This window comes from Arachis duranensis, chromosome 3, assembly GCF_000817695.3.
Source record: "Arachis duranensis cultivar V14167 chromosome 3, aradu.V14167.gnm2.J7QH, whole genome shotgun sequence".
Lineage (NCBI taxonomy): Eukaryota > Viridiplantae > Streptophyta > Magnoliopsida > Fabales > Fabaceae > Arachis > Arachis duranensis.
In genome coordinates this window covers 3,666,477-3,687,461 of record NC_029774.3, presented here as the reverse complement: position 1 = coordinate 3,687,461, position 20,985 = coordinate 3,666,477, and the positions used below count along the sequence as shown (strand labels likewise).

The 20,985-nt window shown below is 28.4% G+C and overlaps 1 protein-coding gene across 2 annotated transcripts in view; it reads right to left on the bottom strand.

Moving 5' to 3' along the window:
- Window positions 1–2,402: 2,402 nt before the first annotated feature.
- Window positions 2,403–20,985, bottom strand: part of LOC107476749 (protein NLP8) — a 29,645-nt gene continuing 11,062 nt past the window's right edge. The window contains exons 2-8 of one of the 2 annotated variants that reach the window (XM_052258883.1): window positions 15,090–16,121; window positions 14,673–14,717; window positions 13,986–14,568; window positions 4,074–4,189; window positions 3,886–4,009; window positions 3,475–3,744; window positions 2,403–3,384 (exon numbers count right to left, since the gene is read on the bottom strand). In XM_052258883.1, coding sequence (XP_052114843.1) covers window positions 2,798–3,384; window positions 3,475–3,744; window positions 3,886–4,009; window positions 4,074–4,189; window positions 13,986–14,568; window positions 14,673–14,717; window positions 15,090–16,031 — 2,667 coding nt within the window. In that variant the 5' untranslated portion in view covers window positions 16,032–16,121 and the 3' untranslated portion in view covers window positions 2,403–2,797. Of the gene's footprint in view, window positions 3,385–3,474; window positions 3,745–3,885; window positions 4,010–4,073; window positions 4,190–13,869; window positions 14,569–14,672; window positions 14,718–15,089; window positions 16,122–20,985 lie in introns of both variants that reach the window. The other variant, XM_021137353.2, reaches the window with a different exon arrangement.

Here is a 20,985-nt window from a genome sequence, read left to right as displayed (position 1 = left end):
CGAATCTTAAAGCTATAATAATAGGGAGCCACTTACATAAAGACGCTTAAAACGTATTTTTTTAAAGATGTTTTTTTAATAATTAATATCCAACCTATATAATGGATCAAATTGTGTTATTTTTGTCAAAATTAGATGATATAAATTCGTTTGACCAAAAAATCAATAAACCAAATCTTAAACCGATTTAAATTAATATTTTTTATAAAAATGACTATAATTCCCCTATTATAGAAAATGACTTAAAAGAATCGACACAATACATCCCAGTTGTTTCAAAGAAACGCACATCGAGATCCAAAAAAAAACTCTTTGAAAATAGAAAGATTTTTTAACAGATCTTTTCGTAGAACAATAAAAAACTATATTAGTTGCATGACAATTCCAAAGAAACGCATCTCAAGATACAAAAAAAAATCTCTTTGAAGAAGGAAAGACTTTTGGCTCTTCCAAAGAGACACACCTCGATTTCAAAAAAAAATCGAAAAACTCTTTGAAAAAGGAAAGGTTTTTGCCCAGATCTTTTCGTAGGGCAATAAAAAATTATATTAGTTGCATCTGGTTTTATATGCGACAAAAAGGTACCTCTAAAACTTAAAGGTAAATTCTATTGCCCCGTTATAAGATCGACTATGCTTTATGGTACGAGTGTTGGGCGGCTAAAGGGGAGCACGAACATAAATTGAGTGTGACAGAGATGAAGATGTTGAGATGGATGAGTGGTCATACGCAATTGGATAAAATAAGGAACGAAAATATAAGGGAGAGAGTTGGAGTAACACCCATTGTAGAAAAGATGGTTGAATTGCGTCTCAAATGGTTTGGACATGTGAGAAGAAGATCGATATAACATCCAGTCAGGAGGGTGGATAAGATGGAAGATGGACAATGAAAGAAAGACAGAGGAAGACCTAAGAAGACCATCTATGAGGTGGTCAAACGAGATCTACATATAAACGGTCTCTCTATAGACATGATACATGACAAAACACAATTGCGTCGTTTGATTCATGTAGCTGACCTCACTTAGTGGGACAAGGCTTTGTTGTTGTTGCATGTTAGTTCCAAAGAAACGCACCTCGAGATCTAAAAAAATTCAAAAAATTCTTTAAAAAATGAAAGGTTTTTGGCAATTCCAAAGAAACGCATTTCAAGATCCGAAAAAAACTCTTTGAAAAAGGAAAGATTTTGTAGACAGATCTTTTCGTAGGACAATAAAAAATTATATTAGTTGCGTGGCAGTTCCAAAAAAATGCATCTCGAAATCCAAAAAAATTCAAAAAACTCTTTGAAAAAGGAAAGATTTTTGGATAGAATTAAAAGCTTATTCATCAATACAATCAATTTCTACAAAAAATTCAAAAAGTTATTTTTGTATAAAAAATATAAACGTTGGAATACTCTGAATTAGGTGGATTCTATTCTCTAATAGAATATAGAATTTGTATATAATATTAACTAAAATAATTTCAAATAGTTATATTTTTAATAAAATTAAAGAAATAAAATTTTAGAATTATTTTTATTTAAGATTAATAAAATCTTTAAATAAAAATAATTCTATTAAATAAAAATTTTTATTTATTATTCATATCAATATCTATTTTTGAATCTATTTATTTTACAGAGAAAAATTATTTTGAATGAAATACTAAATTGGTGATCCAAAAATAATAAATTTTTTAATTTCAAATCATATCATCCCTATCTCGAACTAATACTTATCGGAGGAGAAATAATAAAAGATCAATTGAAATCGATTTAAATCGGAGAAACATATATATCAATATTTATATATAGTATATGGTATATGGTCAAGATGTATTGGGGTCACTTAAAATTTAATAATAAATATTATTATATTATTAAAAAAATAAATAATAAGCGCTCTTAGTTTAGTTCGGTAGAATGTGGATCTCCAAAATTTTACAGAATCTGATTCCATTCTTATTATATTGAGAATGACAATGAAATAATTAAGTAATAGTGTGAATTTGACCTCTTTGAACAGTAAAATTCTAAAAAATTAAGAATGAATCTAGAATCACTAAAAACTGACGTGGCATCATATTAAAATCCTAAGAAGTTAAGAATAAATATGTTATAATATGTTACTTATTACTTATAAATAAATAGATTGTGAAAAGATAACTTAATGATCTGAGAGATTTTTTTTCCTACCTAATAAAAATGTCTCTACTATATTTTCTTGCTTTCATCGGTTACCTTTTTTTGTTATGCAAGTTTTTGGATAAATAATACACCAAAAATAAAAGAGATAACAGTTATTAAGCACTGGTATTAACTTTTATTATTAATTAGATTATCCTGTGAGAATAAAAACAACATAATTATAGAAAAACTTATTTACAATATCTATTCCAAATTATTGATGATTTTATACAAAAACTGAGATAAAAGCAACCTAGAACTATTTATCTCACTCTTGACCGCAACTATTTAACTATAAAACTTTATAAGCTATCTAATTATAAAACTCATACAACTATGTATTTAACATTCTAGTACTTACTTATGACTCTATTATCCTAGGTTTGGAAAATAAACACTTTGAAGAAGCATGATCATGCTTCAAGGTCCTTTTCTCTTTGAAGAAGATTAAATTACAAAAAATCTTCAATCCAAATAACTCCAATACCACATCCAGGAAACTCTATAGAAATGTTTTCATCTAACTTGTGTGTCTAAAAGACAATGCTAATGAAATATGTTGACAATCTTGGATGTGTCATTGAGGTTATTTGGATCAAAAATTTCTTGTGGTTCATTGAATTCATCAACCGTTACTGCCAAGGCTGCTCAAACCACTAGGCATGTCGTGAACAAGTAATTTCACAGCACGGGTGTCAAGATCATCCAACATTTCTATGCAATCTTCCAAATCTGAGTCATTTGCCATCCTCACCCATTCCTCTTCATCGTCGAGATACTTGAGTTGGAATGACCCGATTTGTAATTTGAATCTTGCTGCAACTTCTTCATAGAGCTGGAGACAACCAGCTGCAGGATCAAACTTGAAACGGATCAAATCTTCTCCGTAGGCAGCTTTGACAATAATTTTTGATCCACTATCAACACAAGGTGATTTGGCTTTCAAATGTTTCCGATTCTCAAATTTCCCAGAGGCAGATGAGCTGGAGCGCAAAATTGAGCAAGAGCCATTCGACGAGTCTGTCATGCTTGAAGTAGTGGGATTGTAATGCTCGCCGAGCTTGTCAGCCCCATTCAGATAAGTTTCCATCTCATCGGCAACCAGGGAGTTTGGACTGTGATATGCTATATCACACCAAAAACTTTCCAAAATAGAAACCGGAAAGGGTTCCTGCCGTAATCCACCATCACCCATGGCTATTGGCTTTGAATCTACATCAACAGAAAAAAGCTTTGTTTTTTCTTCAACTCACACTTGGAATTAGATATAAGCATGTCTGAATGCAGAAGCTAAATTCTCACCTTTGCTACCAGATGCAGGATCAGGATATTTTACAGAACATTTCTTCCGAAAGAGAGAACTTTTATGTGCATTAATTTCTTGGTTGCTTGATCCTACTGACATAAATCCCCCCTTGTAAGGATCAAACTTCAGTCCTCCTTCCACACCTTGGACCGAGTCGAGCACGGTTCGTATTTTCTTTAACGAACGATTAACTTTGTTAATCTTGCGCGATGGCCATCTTGCAATTCCGTGTTGCCTGCATATCCTTTTCAGGGTGGTTGGGCAAACTGTTAAAAAAGAATTACTTGTCAATAATAATCATCGTGGTGTTTTTCACAAATATTTATCATCTATCATCTAACCCAAAATAATATGCTGACTGAATAAATTAAAAGAAATAAGCACGGACAAAGCTGTAGTAGTCTTACCACCAAGGCTTTTAGCCGCATCTTTAAGACTACAGGAGAAGTATTGCTGGAGAACACTCAAGCTAACATTCTTCTTCACTGGACTTCTCTTTTTCTCAATCTGCTTTCTTGATCCCTCCATTGCCTACAAAGTTGAATCATAAATTATAATAAATGATTTCTCAAATGAAGCAACTGTTAAGATATACCTGGTTATGAGCAGCTTCAGTTTCATTGTTTGTCATGGACATAGGTTGGACCGAATCATGGTTACCATCTGGCGCCATATGAGAGCCTTCTTCCTTTGAAAACTGCACTTGCGAACCTTCGATCCCGTATAATTCAGCATCCGAGACTTTCCTCAAAGTCTGACACATTCTCTGCATAGTACGTGATAGATTCTCTAATAAAACTTGCTGCTCTTGACATCGATTCATATTGAGAGGTAGAAAGAATTCTATTATGTAATCATCATCATTGGTATGTGTACTCCTTAGCCTGATTGCAACGGCAGCATTCAACTTATATTTTCGAGCATGGTGAACAAGGGGATATTCACTAATATTATAGGCCTTCACATCGGGACAGAAGAATGGACGATTTGATTGAAGAGCTTTCCCAGCTGCACCTTGCCCTTCCTCGAGATAATGTTCAACACATGCACGAACAAATCCTCCTACCACAATATCATTCATATAGCAAGCTGATTCTTCAATGCATAGTACAGTTTTTTCACCGGGAAGTTTACGCCCTTCTTTAGTCCGTATTCTTGAAGCTTCATCTCCTATCCCCTCACTATAATAACAGGGGATCCATGTCAATGCCAGTGGCAAACTATGCGCACGACACACAGCTCGTAACACATCAATTATCTCTGTTAAAGCTGCTCTTTTGTTATTTGATAGACACCGCACAGAAAATAACCAATCTGAGTAAGAAGTTTTTAAATCCATATGAAAATACAGTATTGTGAAAGTTCAACTATGTTTTTGCCTTTTGTCTTCTATTTATTGTTGTTGGGGCGGTTGGGGGAAGCATGTTCTTTACAGTACCTGGGACATAGTCCGTAAATTCACTAAATGATATTAAAAAATATAAATTATTGAAAGAAAAATAAATAATATATGGATGAAATAACTGGTGAATACAATTATACCAAAAATTACTAAAAAAATATAAAGTATAATATTTTAGGAATTTATTAAATGGTATGATATTATGTGAAAAGAGAAGATAAAGAAGAGGTGTCAAGTAAATGTTTATTTATATAGAAAACATAAGAAGGAGTAAGTATAAAAGAAGAAGATGAATTATATTTTATTATTCAATTTATATCTATTAAAAAAAATAATATTAACATTAAAATCATAAAGTATCTTATTTTTTATATAAAAATAAATAATAAGAGACTATAAAGAGTATAGAATAACCCAAAAAAAATAAATGACATAATAGTTAGAAAAAAAATAAAGAAGAATTTTAAATTATAACACTATATAATAATCATAAGAAAGAGTGATTATAAAAAAGGATGAATTATGTTTATAGCTAATGAAGAGAAATAATATTAATAGGGAAGACATATAGTATTCTATATAAAATAGAAAATAGGAAAATACGAAATTATAGAGTAATCTAAAGAAAAATAAATGTCATGAAAATGAGAAGAAAAATAAAAAAAAAATCATAAACTATAATAATAAGGCACATGAAAAGTAGAAATAAAATAGTTAAAAATAGTTCAATTAGAAATAAAAAAATTAAAAAATAATTTAAGTCAAATCTTTTTTTATGGTTAGTTGAGTTATTGTCATTTTCTCTTTTACTTTCTTACTAATAAATACAATTACATAGTCATTTGGAACATATATTTAGCAAAAGTGGTAGAAAAAAAGAGATAAAAAATTATGTGAGAAGGAATAAAAAAATTATATAAAATGAATATTGATTTACATAATGATAATTTTATCAACATTAAAAATATAAAATAATCTATATAAAATTAAAATATAAACAAATTAATATATTATATATCAAATAAAATTCAAAAATATAAATATAGTCCAATAATAAAACTTTTCTCTTTGTGAAAGAAAAGACTGGGTTCCATTCCCACTATCCGCCCTTTCCCTTGCTCAAAGGAAATAAACCCAATAAAAACCTGTTCGTTGCATGGCGGTTTTAAAAAATCACACGCACCTCGAGATATCAGTGCCAGTGGCAAACTATGCGCATGACACACAGCTCGTAATACATCAATTATCTGAGTAAGAAGTTTTTAAATCCATATGAAAACCCATCATTGTGAAAGTTCAACTTTGTTTATGCCTCTTGTCTTCTATTTATTGTTGTTGGGGCGGTTGGGGGAAGCATGTTCTTTACAGTACCTAGGACATAAGACGTGGAGGCGTAGTAATCCTTAAATTAACCAAATGATATTAAAAAAATTAAATTTATTGAAAGAAAAAAAATAATATAATATATGATTGAAATAACTAGTGAATACAATTAAACCAAAAATTAAAAAACAATTGTAAAGATCTTGTATTTTAAAAATTTATTACTTCATATATATATTTATCAAATTTAAAAAAAGAATTGTAGCTATCAACTGAATTTTTTAAATATTTGTGCAAAATATTAGTAAGAACAGAAGAAAAAAAATAAATGATATGATATTATGTGAAAGAGAAGATAAAGAAAAGGTGTCAAATAAATGTTGATTTATATAAAAAGATAAAGAAAATGTGTCAAATAAATGTTGATTTATATAAAAAATATAAGAAGGAGTAAGTATAAAAAAAAGGATGAATTATATTTTATTACTTAATTTATACCTATTAAAAAAATAATATTAATATTAAAATCATACAGTATCTTATATAAAAATAACTAGTAAGAGACTATAAAAAATATAGAGTAACCTATATAAAAATAAAAAAATAGGAGAATATAAAATTATAGGGTAATCTAAAAAAAATAAATGTCATGAAAGTGAGAAGAAAAATAAAAAAAATCCTAAAATATAATAATAAGGCACATGAGAAGTAGAAATAAAATAGTTAAAAGTAGTTCAATTAGAAACAAAAAGATTAAAAAGTAATTTAAGTCAAATCTTTTTTTATCATGGTTAGTTGAGTTATTGTCATTTTTTCTTCACTTTCTTCCTAATAAATACAATTACAGAGTCACTTACTATATATATTTAACAAAAGTGGTAAGAAAAAAAAGAGATATGAAATTATGTAAGAATGAATAAAAAAATTATATAAAGTGAATGTTGATTTATATAGTAATATAACAAAAAATAAATATAAAATGTGAAAATAAATTAAAATTTAACTCAATTTATACCTATTAAAAAGAATTTATTAACATTGAAAGAATATAATAATTTATATAAAATTAAAGAATAAAAAAATATGAAAAGTAATATTTAAAAAATCCTATTAATATTAAAAGCATAGAGTAATTTATATAAAATTAAAACACAAATAAAACTGATATATTACGTATCAAATACAATTCAAATATGTAAATATAGTCCAATAATAAAATTTATCTTTGCCAAGGAGAAGATGCGAGTTCTATTCCCACTATTTGCCCTTTCCATTACTCAAAAGAAAATTCTGACTCTTTCTTAAACCTAATTAAAAACTATTTGTTGCATGGCGGTTCTAGAAAATCGCACCTCGATATCCAAAAAGAACTATATTAGATGCATGAACTAAAAAGAAAATTCTAACCCTTAAACCTAATAAAAAATTATTTGTTGCATGGGTGTTCTAAAAAATTGCACCTTGAGATAAAAAAAATATATTAGATGCATGGACCGCACCTCGATATCCAAAAAAAATAAACTATATTAGATGCGTGGCAGCTCGAGATAAAAAAAATCCTTGGATAGTGCAATCACTATCATTATCACTATATTAGATGCATAACAGTTTTAAAAAACTCTTTGTAAAAGGAAATGTTTTTGGACAACGCAATCACTATCACTATATTAAATGCGTGACAGTTCTAAAGAAACGCACCAAGGAAAGGTTTTTCTACGGCGCAATCACTATCACTATATTAGATGCATGACAGTGCCAAAAAAACGCACCTCGAGATAAAAAAATTCAAAAAACTCTTTGTAAAAGGAAAGATTTTTGGACAACATTGAAAACTTATTCATTACCGCAATCACTATCACTATATTAGATACATCATAGTTCTAAAGAAACGCACTTCGAGATTAAAATAATCTAAAAAACTCTTTGGAATAGGAAAGGTTTTTGTACAGCATTGAAAGTTTATTCATCAACGCAATCAATTTCTACAAAAAATTTAAAAAGTTTTTTTTGTATAAAAAATACAAACGTTGAAATACTCTAAATTAGTTGGATTCTATTATCTAATAGAATATAGAATTTGTATATAATATTAACTAAAATAGTTTCAAATAGTTATATTTTTTAATAAAATCAAAGAAAGAGAATTTAGAATTATTTTTATTTAATTTTAATAGAATTTTTAAATAAAAATAATTGTATTAAATAAAATTTTTTACTTATAACTCATATAAATATCTATTTTGGAATCTATTTATTTTATAAAAAAAAATATTTTGAATAAAATACTAAATTGGTGATCCAAAAATAATAAATTTTTAAATTTCAAATAATGTCATTCCTATGTTTGACTAATACGTATCATAGAAGAAATAATAAGGGATCAATTGAAACCAATTCAAATCGGATATATATAGTATTTTAAGAATTTATTACTTCATACATATGTTTATCAAACTAAAAAAAAATAATTGTGGTTATCAACTGAATTCTTTAAATATTTGTGCAAAATATTAATAAAAACAGAAAAAAAATAAGTGACATAATATTATGTAAATGAGAAGAAAAAGAAGAGATGTTAAGTAATTGTTGATTTATATAAAAAATATAAAAAGGAGTAAGTATGAAAGAAGATGATGAATTATGTTTTATTATTCAATTTATACCTATTAAAGAGAAATAATATTAACACTAAAATCATATTGTATCTTATATAAAAATAAATAGTAAGAGACTATAAAAAATAGAGTAACCTAAAAAAAATAAATGACATAAGAGTGAAAAGAAAAATGAAGAAGAATCCTAAATTGTAACACTATATAATAACTATAAGAAAGAATAAGTATAAAAGATGATGAATTATGTTTATAGCTAATAAAGAGAAATAATATTAATATTGAAGACATATAGTATCCTATATAAAAGTAGAGAAGAAGAGAATATGAAATTATAGAGTAATCTAAAAAAAATAAATGTCATGAGAGTGAGAAAGAAAATGAAAAAAAAATTCTAAACTATAATAATAAGGCACATGAGAAGTAAAAATAAAATAGTTAAAAGTAATTCAATTAAAATAAAAAAGATTAAAAAGTAATTTAAATCAAATCTTCTTTTTCATGGTTAGTTGAGTCACTATCATTTTCTTCCTAATAAATACAATTACATAGTCACTTACTACATATATTTAGCAAAAATGGTAGGAAAAAAAAAGAGATATGAGATTATGTGAGGAGGGATAAAAAAATTATATAAAATGAATGTTGATTTATATAGTGATATATATAACAAAAAGTAAATATAAAATGTGAGAATAAATTAGAATTTAACTCAATTTATACCTATTAAAAAGAATTTATTAACATTAAAAGGATATAGAAACTTATATAAAATTAAAAAATAAGATAATATAAAAAATAATATTTAAAAAATCCTATTAACATTAAAAGCATAGAGTAAGTTATATAAAATTAAAACATAAAAAATTGATATATTACATATCAAATATAATTTAAAAATACGAATTAGTCTAATGATAAAATTTTTCTTTGTCAAGGAGATCCAAAAATAAATAAACTATATTAAATGTATGACAGTTCTAAAGAAACGCACCTCGAGATATAAAAAAAATCTAAAATAATTATTGAAAAAAAGAAAGATTTTTGGATAAGTATTCAAAGTTTAATCATCAACGCAATTACTGTCACTATATTAGATGTATAGTAGTTCCAAAGAAATGTACCTCGAGATAAAAAAATTCCAAAGAAACAGATTTTTTAAATTTATTTTTATTTAATTTTAATAAAATCTTTAAATAAAAATTTTTACTTATAATCAAAGAAACGCACGAAACGCATATACAAAAATTCAAAAAATTATTTGTAAAAGGAAAGGTTCTTGGACAGCGCAAACACTATCACTGTATTAGATACATGGCAATTCTAAAAAAACGTCTATCAAAATATAAAAATCCAAAAAATCTAAAAAACCCTTTGTAAAAGAAAATGTTTTTGGACAGCGCAATCCGATCACTATATTAGATGCATGACAGTTCCAAAGAAATGCATCTCGAAATAAAAAAAATCCAAAAAAATTTTTTGTAAAAAAGAAAAGATTTTTGGACAGTATTGAAAGCTTATTCATCAGCGCAATCACTATCACTGTATTAGATGCATGATAATTCTAAAGAAACGCATATCGAGATCTAAAAAAAATAAACTATATTAGATACATGACAGTTCCAAAGAAACACACAAAATGCATATAAAAAATCCAAAAAATTCTTTGTAAAAGGAAAAGTTTTTGGACAGCATAATCACTATCACTATATTAGATGTATGGCATCTCAAAATAAAAAAATCCAAAAAATCCAAAAAGCACTTTGTAAAATGAAAGGTTGTTGGACAGCACAATCACTATCACTATATTAGATGCATAGCAATTACAAAGAAAACGCATCTCAAAATAAAAGAAATCCAAAAAACTCTTTGTAAAAGGAAAAGTATTTGGACAACGCAATCACTATCACAATATTAGATGCATGGCAGTTCCAAAGAAACGCATCTCGAAATAAAAAATACAAAAAATCCAAAAAGCTCTTTGAAAAAGGAAAGGTTTTTGGACAGTACAATCACTATCACTATATTAGATGCATAGCAGCTATAAAGAAAATGCATCTCGAAATAAAACAAAAAAAACAAAAAACTCTTTGTAAAAGTAAAGGTTTTTGGATAACCAATCATTATCACTATATTAGATGCATGGCAGTTCTAAAGAAACACATCTTGAAATAAAAAAATCCAAAAAATCCAAAAAGCTCTTTGTAAAAGGAAATATTTTTGAACAGCACAATCACTATCACTATATTAGATGCATGGCAGTTCCAAAGAAACGCATTTTGAAATAAAAAAATCCAAAAAATCTAGAAAGCTCTTTGTAAAAGAAAATGTTTTTGGACAGCACAATCACTATCTCTATATTAGATGCATGTCAGTTCTAGAGAAAACGCATCTTGAAATAAAAAATCCAAAAAATTCTTTACAAAAGGAAAGGTTTTTGGACAGCATTGAAAGCTTATTCATCAGCACAATCACTATCACAGTATTAGATGCGTGGCAGTTCCAAATAAATGCACCTCAAGATTAAAAAAAAATCCCAAAAACTCTTTGGAATAGAAAAGATTTGTCAGTGCAATCAATTTCTACGAAAAATTTAAAAAGTTTTTTTGTATAAAAAAAATATAAACGTTGGAATACTTTGAATTTGTTGGATTTTAAATAAAAATTTTTATTTATAATTCATATAAATATTTATTTTAGAATCTATTTATTTTATAAGAAAAAGTATTTTGAATGGAATATTAAATTGGTGATCCAAAAATAATAAATTTTTGAATTTTAAATTCTATCATCCATATCTCTCAGTAATAGGTATCTTAGGAGAAGTAATAAGGGATCAATTAAGACCAATTCAAATCAGAGATATATATGTATAGTATATGGTATATGCAGGCAAGATGTATTGAGATCACTTAAAATTTAATAATATTTTATTAATATAATATTATTATGTTATTAAAAAATTAAATAATAAGCATTTTTTCTTTGACTTTAGCCAACACACAATTTCCCAAGCAATATCCTGAAAACGGTATTAATTTCTATTATTAATTAGATTATCATATGAGAATAAAAACAACAAAATTATATGAAAATTTATTTACAATATCTATCCCAAATTATTGATGATTTTATACAAAAACTGGGATAAAAGCAACCTAGAGCTATTTATCTCACTGTTGACTATAACTATTTAACTATATAACTCTATAAGCTATTTAATCTTCACAGAGAAAAGAACCTTAAAACATAATCATGCTTCTTCAAAGTGTCTATTTTCAAAGGTAGGATAATAGTCACAAGTAAGTATTAGAATGTTAAATACATAATTCTATACATAGATCTATAAACTGCATCTGTCATGTATAAAACTATGTATTTAACATTCTAGTGCTTACTTGTGACTATTATCCTACCTTCTGAAAATAGATACTTTGAAGAAGCATAATCATGCCTTAAGGTTCTTTCCTCTATGAAAATTAAATTACAAAAAATCTTTGATCCAAATAATTTCAATGTCACATCCACAAAATTTTATAGAAACGTCTTCATCTAACTGTGTGCATAAAAAACAATGCTAATGAAATATGTTGATAGAAGAATTCAATTGCCACATAGAATTTGTCTGTCAACAATATTTCACTAATATTGTTTTTTAGCCACACAAGTCAGATGAAGATATTTCTATGGAGTATTTTGGATGTGTCATTGGAGTGATTTGGATCAAAGATTTATTGTGGTTCATTGTATTCCTCAACTGTTACTGTCACGGCTACTCAAACCACTAGGCATGTCTCGCTAACAAGAAATTTCACAGCACGGGTGCCAAGATCATCAAATATTTCTATGCATTCTCTCAAATCTGAGTTAGTTACGATCATCACCCATTCCTCGTCATCGTCGAGATACTTCAGCTGGAAAGATCCGATTTGTAATTTGAATCTTGTTGCAACTTCTTCATAGAGCTGGAGACAACCAGCTGCAGGGTCAAACTTGAAACGGATAGCCAGCTGCAGGATCAAACTTGAAACGGATCCTATCTTCTCCGTAGGCAGCTTTGACAACAAGTTTTGATCCATTATCAACACAAGGTGATTTGGCTTTCAAATGTTTCCGCTTCTCAAATTTCCGAGAGCCACGCAAAATTGAGCCAGAGCCATTCGACGAGTCTGACATGCTTGAAGTAGTGGGATTGTGATGCTCGCCGAGCTTGTCAGCCATCTCATCGGCAACCAGGGTGTTTGGACTGTGATATGCTATATCACACCAAGAACTTTCCAAAATAGAAACCGGAAAGGGTTCCTGCCGTAATCCACCATCATCCATGGCTATTGGTTTTGAATCTACACCAACAGAAAAAAGCTTTGTTTTTCTTCAACTCACCCTTGGAATTAGATATAAGCATGTCTGAATGCAGAAGCTAAATTCTCACCTTTGCTACCAGATGCAGGATCAGGATATTTTACAGAACATTTCTTCCCGAAGAGAGAACTTTTATGTGCATTAATTTCTTGGTTGCTTGATCCTCCTGGCATAAATCCCCCCTTGTAAGGATCAAACTCCAGTCCTCCTTCCACACCCTTGACTGAGTCAAGCACGGTTTGTATTTTCTTTAACGAACGATTAACTTTATTGATCTTGCGCGATGGCCATCTTGAAATTCCGTGTTGCCTGCATATCCTTTTCAGGGTTGTTGGGCAAACTGTTCAAGGAGAATCACTTGTCAATAATAATCATCTTGGTGTTTTTTCACAAATATTTATCATCTATATATTTTTAGAACCAGAATCTATCATCTAACCCAAAATATATGCTGATTGAATAAGTTAAAAGAAATCTGCAGGGACAAAGCTGTAGTAGTCTTACCACCAAGGCTTTTAGCCGCATCTTTAAGACTACCGGAGAAATATTGCTGGAGAACACTCGAGCTAAAATTCTTCTCCACTGAACTTTTCTTTTTCTCAGTCTGCTTTCTTGATCCATCCATTGCCTACAAAGTTGAATCATAAATTATAATAAATGATTTCTCAAATGAAGCAACTGTTAAGATATACCTGGTTATGAGCAGCTTCAGTTTCATTGTTTGTCATGGACATAGGCTGGACCAAATCATGGTCACCATCCGGCGCCATATGAGAGCCTTCTTCCTTTGAAAACTGCACTTGTGAACCTTCTATCCCGTGTAATTCAGCATCCGAAACTATCCTCAAACTCTGACACATTCTCTGCACAGTATCTGATAGATTGTCTAATAAAAGTTGCTGTTCTTCACTTCCATTCATATTGACAGGTAGAAAGAATTCTATTATGTAATCATCATCATTGGTATGAATACTCCTTAGCCTGACTGCAACGGCAGCATTCAACTTATATTTTCGCGCATGGTGAACAAGGGGATATTCACTAATATTATAGGCCTTCACATCGGGACAGAAGAATGGACGATTTGATTGAAGAGCTTTCCCAGCTGCACCTTGCCCTTCCTCGAGATAATGTTCAACACATGCATGAACAAATCCTCCTACCACAATATCATTTATATAGCAAGCTGATTCTTCAATGCATAGTACAGTTTTTTCACCAGGAATTCTACCCCCATCTTTAATCCGTATCCTTGAAGCTTCATCTCCTATTCCCTCACTATAATAACAGGGGATCCATGTCAATGCCAGTGGCAAACGATGCGCATGACACACAGCTCGTAACACATCAATTATCTCTGCTAAAGCTGCTCTTTTGTTATTTGATAGACACTGCAGAGAAAATAATCAATCTGAGTAAGAAGTTTTTAAATCCAGATGAAAACACATCATTCTGAAAGTTCAACTTTGTTTTTGCCCCCTTCTATTTACAGTACCTGGGACATAAGTCGTGGAGGCGTAGTAGTCCTTAAATTAACAAGCTGCAAAAACAAATCAAAAGAATTCCCACTATAAATAGATGTGCATGTATGAGTATAGCATTCAAAAGATTACTGCATATGAGTTCTATAGTTTCACTTACGGCAAAGTAGAACTAATTTCATATGCAGAGAATTTTTTCTACTTGCCTAACTGCTCCTCAACTATGGTTACAACATCATATTGAATGCATAAGATACTTTGTTAGCCAGGGCAGAAATTTCTACATGACAACCTTGGAGTAAAACATCCAAGTCACTAATGACAATGTGAAAAGAATATGAAACATCAAACAAAAAACACATTTAACATGTTTCCCAAACATTATATAATATTAAGCGAAACAAGCAAATGGGAGTAAAAGAGAAACCAACCTGGAGTGCACTGCTAACAATTTCTAGTTCTCTGTCAAAATCAGTCTTTTCCTTTGTAGTGACAAGTTCTAGTATAGCACAACAAGGTGGTTCAGCGAGCGTATCAATTATGGGAACCGCAATTGATCCACGAACCTCGTGATTAATTGCATGCTCCACCCTCAGGTACTCACTTTTATTGTAGTACCCAACATTGGAGGTCCATTCAGGAATTTGGGAGTTAAACACACGTCCGGGAAGCCCTGGAAAAGACCCTGGTTTATCTTCAGCAGAAAAGGTAAATTGCCTCGACACGTCTCGGTATCCAGCTAGCATGTGATCTAGCAAATAGGGTTGCTCGCTTGTGCTTAAGATGAAGTCATTACCATGCTTCATTGGTGCCCAAACTTGTGTCAATATTCCATCACCAACTGATTCCTTAAACAAGTCCATAGCCCTCAGCATTCTCTCATCAAGCGACCAAGCAAATGGTCTAGGCACCAAGCAATTTCCCATGTCAGCAGCACTCAATTCTCGAAGTGATCCATTTATGTTATTCATATCATTTGCATCTTCTGACAACCCAAGTTGGGTCTCCAATTGCTGTAACACAGCCTTCTCATCGAAACCCAAGGAGGTTTCAGTAGCATTATAATTTCCACAATCTTTTGTCATAAAGTATGGATCATTGTCCTGTTCCACTAAACTGAATGCATCAGGTGGAGAATACTGCATAGAGGCAAGTGATGAAATTTCATTATCTAAATTATGATCAGTCACAGATGGAATATTACCCCAACCAGCAAGGTTATCGAAGTTCATGAGATCAGGGAGGTTGTCAAGCATCTCCTCTGATACAAGATTTTTTATTCCGTTGTCTATCATGCTTGGTCCATCGAATTGAGCGCCAGGAGGTGTCCAATACCCAATTCCCTCTCCCTCAGAGAAAAACTGATCTTCCATGATTAAATCAAAATTCAGCCTGTGTTAGAGTTCTTTTGTTGGCAAGTTTCCACTTGAAATTCCTTCCCAGATTACCAGCGTCCGACAAGCCTGAAAAGTTAACACTTCTGCCAAGTCATCAGTAAAGAGTAGGAAATTAAATCAAAACTTAAACTACAAATATTCTCTAGACAGATAGAAAAAATGGTAAACTGCTATTTTGGTTGGGTTAAATTTTAATTTAGTTTCTAACCTTTCAAACTTCTATTTTAAAAATGGTAAAAATGGTAAAAATGAGAAAAACCTGAATATTTGGCCGCAAGTTCCAAATGACCATGACAAATGTACCAAAACTAGTACAGAACATAAAGAACCAAATGCAGGCAGTTGCTGAATTACACTTGATGTGAGGTATCAAGTAAAGTCCCACATTTAAACTCAGAAAAGTTTCAAACTTTACAATCAAAATCCAGAATTCACCAACCACACAAAGAGGGCCAAAAGAAAAACCTAAAACATACGAAAAAAACTACTTAAAAATTCCCAAAACACACCAGAAAATTGTGAATAAACAACAATCTACCTCTCTGTCTATCTATTTTAGTATGTTGTAAGGAGACATAAAGGGAATAAGACTGAAGATTGAAAAAACTGTGTAAGAAAGATTGAATAAACAACACACTATCTCTCTGTCTATCTATTTTAGTATGTTGTAAGGAGACATAAAAGGAATGAGACTGAGGATTGAGAAAACTGTGTAACAAAGATTGCTTCTATATAAAGGAAGAGAAACCAAAAGAGAGACAAAAAGCTAGTGTAAGCCGAGTTAAGCTAAGGTAAGCCTACGACGTAAGAGTTACTAAATATAGAGAGTCTTTGTCATCGTGAACTCTTGACAGCCTCAAACTTCAGTCTCTGGCTACAGCTAGAACTATTCGAAGTTGTAGTTCCCTTTTTCTTCTTTTTTTTTTTTAGGGTAATTTATATTATTAAATTATTTGATGATATAATATACAAGTTCCAACGATTGAATTTTCGTTGCATACGAGTGCAATTATTTTATAGCGATTTCCAAAATTTCATGTCCATACCTCGTTGCGGGATATTTCCGAACACATATATAGCATAAACAGCTATAATTTGTACCGATTTAGTTATAACCTGCGATAAATTGTAGAGGTTTATGATAAGTGTTAAGCAAATGACGATGGTAATGAGACTGGCATTGGGAGGTGGCGTGAAAGTTAAAACCATGGTTAATATGATAAAATTGGATTAAAAAAATTGATTAATTATTTATTAATTAAAAAAATAACTAATTAATATTAAAGATAAAAAATTTATTTTTATCCCATATTTTAAGATAATATAAGTGTATAATATTATAATTAAAAATAAATTCATTTTAATTAAAATAACCAACTATAATTTAAGAATCAAATTAAATAGAATTGTCCTGAATTATTTGGCCTTTATATACAAATTTATGTTTATAATATGAATTCTATGTTAACATAAAAATTCATGTTATAAACATAAAGTTCATCATATTAACATGAATTCATATTATAAACACAAAGTTCATGTTATAAACATAAAGTTAGTTTAACATAAAGTTCATAATCTATTATAAAATGAGAGAAAGAAAATAGAGGAGAAATGAGTTCTTGATTTTTTTTTTGGAAGATACCTATGTTCTAACAAAATTTAATTATTTATAAATTTCTAATTATTAAAAATGTGAGATTCATAAGTTTTTCTATTAAAGTATATAAGTTGTCTTAAGTTTTCAATAGTTAAAAACTTATGAATGATTCATTTTAATTCAAATTTATATGTTTTTATAAAAAATAGTTAAAAACCTATTATTTGTTTTTATATTTAATTATATAATATCAATATACATAATTTATTTAAAGAGTGATTAAATTAAATAATAATAAAAATATGATACTAAAATAACATAATAAAATTAAGATCATGATATTTGTATGGTTACTTAGACATGCTATAGCAATTAACAGAAAAAAAAATTAAAATGATTCTTAAGATTCTTGCTAAACTGTGTCAAAAAAAATAGAGACAACAAATATTTAGAATGAGAAGTAAAGATAAATACGTATAAAAAAGTCTAAAAAAATAAATCTTTTTTTTTGTCACTCCAAAAGTTAGGACACAAATTTTAATCAAGAGAAAGAAATTTTTGTTAACTTTTTTTTTATTTTGTTCTCATAAAAATGACAAATTTTTAAATTTTTAGTGATAGAAAGAGATCATCAGATTAAAATCAAAATTCACAAATTTAAAAATATAACATCTAAATTATCAATTTGAATAAAAAATTAAATAAATTTTTCTTTTCTTAAACAAAAAGGAAAAGAGTTGAAATTAAAAAATTGGTCATTTTTATGAGAATAACACAAAAAGAAAAGTTAACACAAATTTCTTTCTTTTGATTGAATTTTTTATCCTATTTTGGAGTGACAATTTTTTTTTCTATTTTTGAGACTTTTTTATGTATTTATCTCCCTGTTTCTCATTCTAAGCCTATGAAGCACATACATTTTCTTAATTTGTCGTGTCTCTGTATTGGACACGACACACATGGACACTTGTTTGACATGCGTATCTTATGTATCCAATCGTGTCTTAATAAAAAATTAAAAAGTTTTTCTTCAAATACGCTTGAACACACTTAAATACTATTATGTGTCAGCAAATCTAAACTTATTCTTAATATAATATCAACAAAATACTAAAATATCATTTTAATTTATCTCAAAAATACTTTATGTTTTATATATAGACTATGTCCCCATGTCTTATAAAAATTTTAAATTCACATATTCTGTATTCGTATTAGTGTCCATGCATCATAATTCTAAACACTTTTTGCCTCTATTTCTTTAATCTATATCTAAAGATACAGTCCAAAAAAGTCTTAAAAATCATTTTTATTGTTATTTTTTTTAGTAATTGCCATAGCATGTCTAATTCAACATACAAATATCATGAGTTTAATTTTAATATGTTACTTTAGCATCATATTTATATTATTATTTAATTAAGTCATTCTTTTTAATATAATTATGTATAATATTAATATGATATTATATAATTAAATATAAAAACAAACAATAGGTTTTTAACCCTTTTTTTTATGAAAACATATAAATTCGAATTATAAAATGAATCATTCATAGGCTTTTAACTATTAAAAACTTAAGACAATTTATATACCTTAATAGAAACTTATGAATCTCTAGAATATAGGCATCTTAAAAAAAAGAATAATCAAGAACTCATTTCTCATTTATTTTCTTTCATTTTATAATCGATTTCAAAAAACAAAAAATCAACCTTTGAGCTAAGTAAGTCTTGTCTTTGTGGTAAGGTTGTAATCTTGGAAAACGGATACCCAACAAGAAGAAGTTTACATTCTTGTCTTCTTTCTCTTATTTTATTCATTTTTGTCAGATATTTTCTTTAATTATTATATATTTTATGTATATCCTTGTATAGCTAAGTTTTTAAATTAGTGGGTAATCAAATAAAATATTTATTTATATAAAATTGCAATTAATTATTATTATTATTATTATTATTATTATTATTATTATTATTATTATTGTCAATTTTGATCTTTGCAAAAACTTAATAATTTTATATTTTATTTTGTTATCTTTTTACATATATGTGAGTTAATTTTAATATAAACTTTTTTGTATAATTATCTAATTAATTAAATTCATACATTTATATGCCTTTTTAACTAATGATTATGAAAATTAATTATTTTTATTAATATAATAATATATGATTAGTCATCTATAATTTTTTTACACTAAAAAAATACAAGAGATTACTCGAATGAAATTGAACCATAGACGTTTGAAGGTAAGTCACTTATTTTTTACAAAGGACTCAATTTTATTTTATAAAGTAAGGAGACAAAATGCTTCAACATGTTGAACATACTACAAAATTACCGTGAAATTAGTAGTTAAATGATAAATCTAGACAAATTTTATATATTTTTCAACAATAACACTCCTATAAAAGTTATAGAAAGGCTGGCTGAAATTTTACAGATCAATAACGTTAGAAGTCAAGACAAATATTTTAGATTTTTGTCAGTGGTTCAGAGGCCGAAAAGAGTTAGGATAGAGTTAAACTTTAAAATGGTCTCTGAGATTGGGGTCGTACATTAAAATTGTCCCTGAGATTCTAATTGCACCAATTATGTCACTGAGATTGAAAAAAATGCATTACATTAGTCTCTGACCTATTTTTTATTAACGACGTGATGACATAGTTTAATGATGTGGTCTGTTAGTGACATATGTCACTCCATGATTTGGCCACGTCAGGGACGGATCCAGAAATGATATTATGGGGGGCCAAAAACACATATAATATTAAAAATTATGTAAACAATTATATAATATAAGAGGTATTACAAAAATATACCGACAGAGAATATATTTTAAAGTAAAAAAATATGTGTATACTTTTTTATTAACGAAGTGGTCGAATCTTTGTATTATAAAATTCACCAATAATAGAATTTGTGTCAAATTTTTCAGTAATTTTCTTTTCAATATAACTAAAAGACAATTGGCAAGAAATTCATCTTTTATTTTATTTCTAAGTTATTTTTCACGATATTCATAGTTGAAAAAGATCTCTTAATTGTAGCAGTTGAAACAGAGAAAATTAATACCAAATGAATAAAAAAAGACGGTCACAAGAAGAAAAAGAATTCACTTTATGAGATTTGAAAATTTTTATTTAATTAAAAAATATTAGTAATAATATCTTTTTCAGATTTCTTTAATATTGTTACTTACTTTGTAGATATTAAAAATTATTAATATTTAAATTAGACTGAACTTTTATTTATACTAGACAAAATAATAAATAATTTTTAAAAAAAAATTAAATTATACATAATAACTTATTACTATTAAAAAAA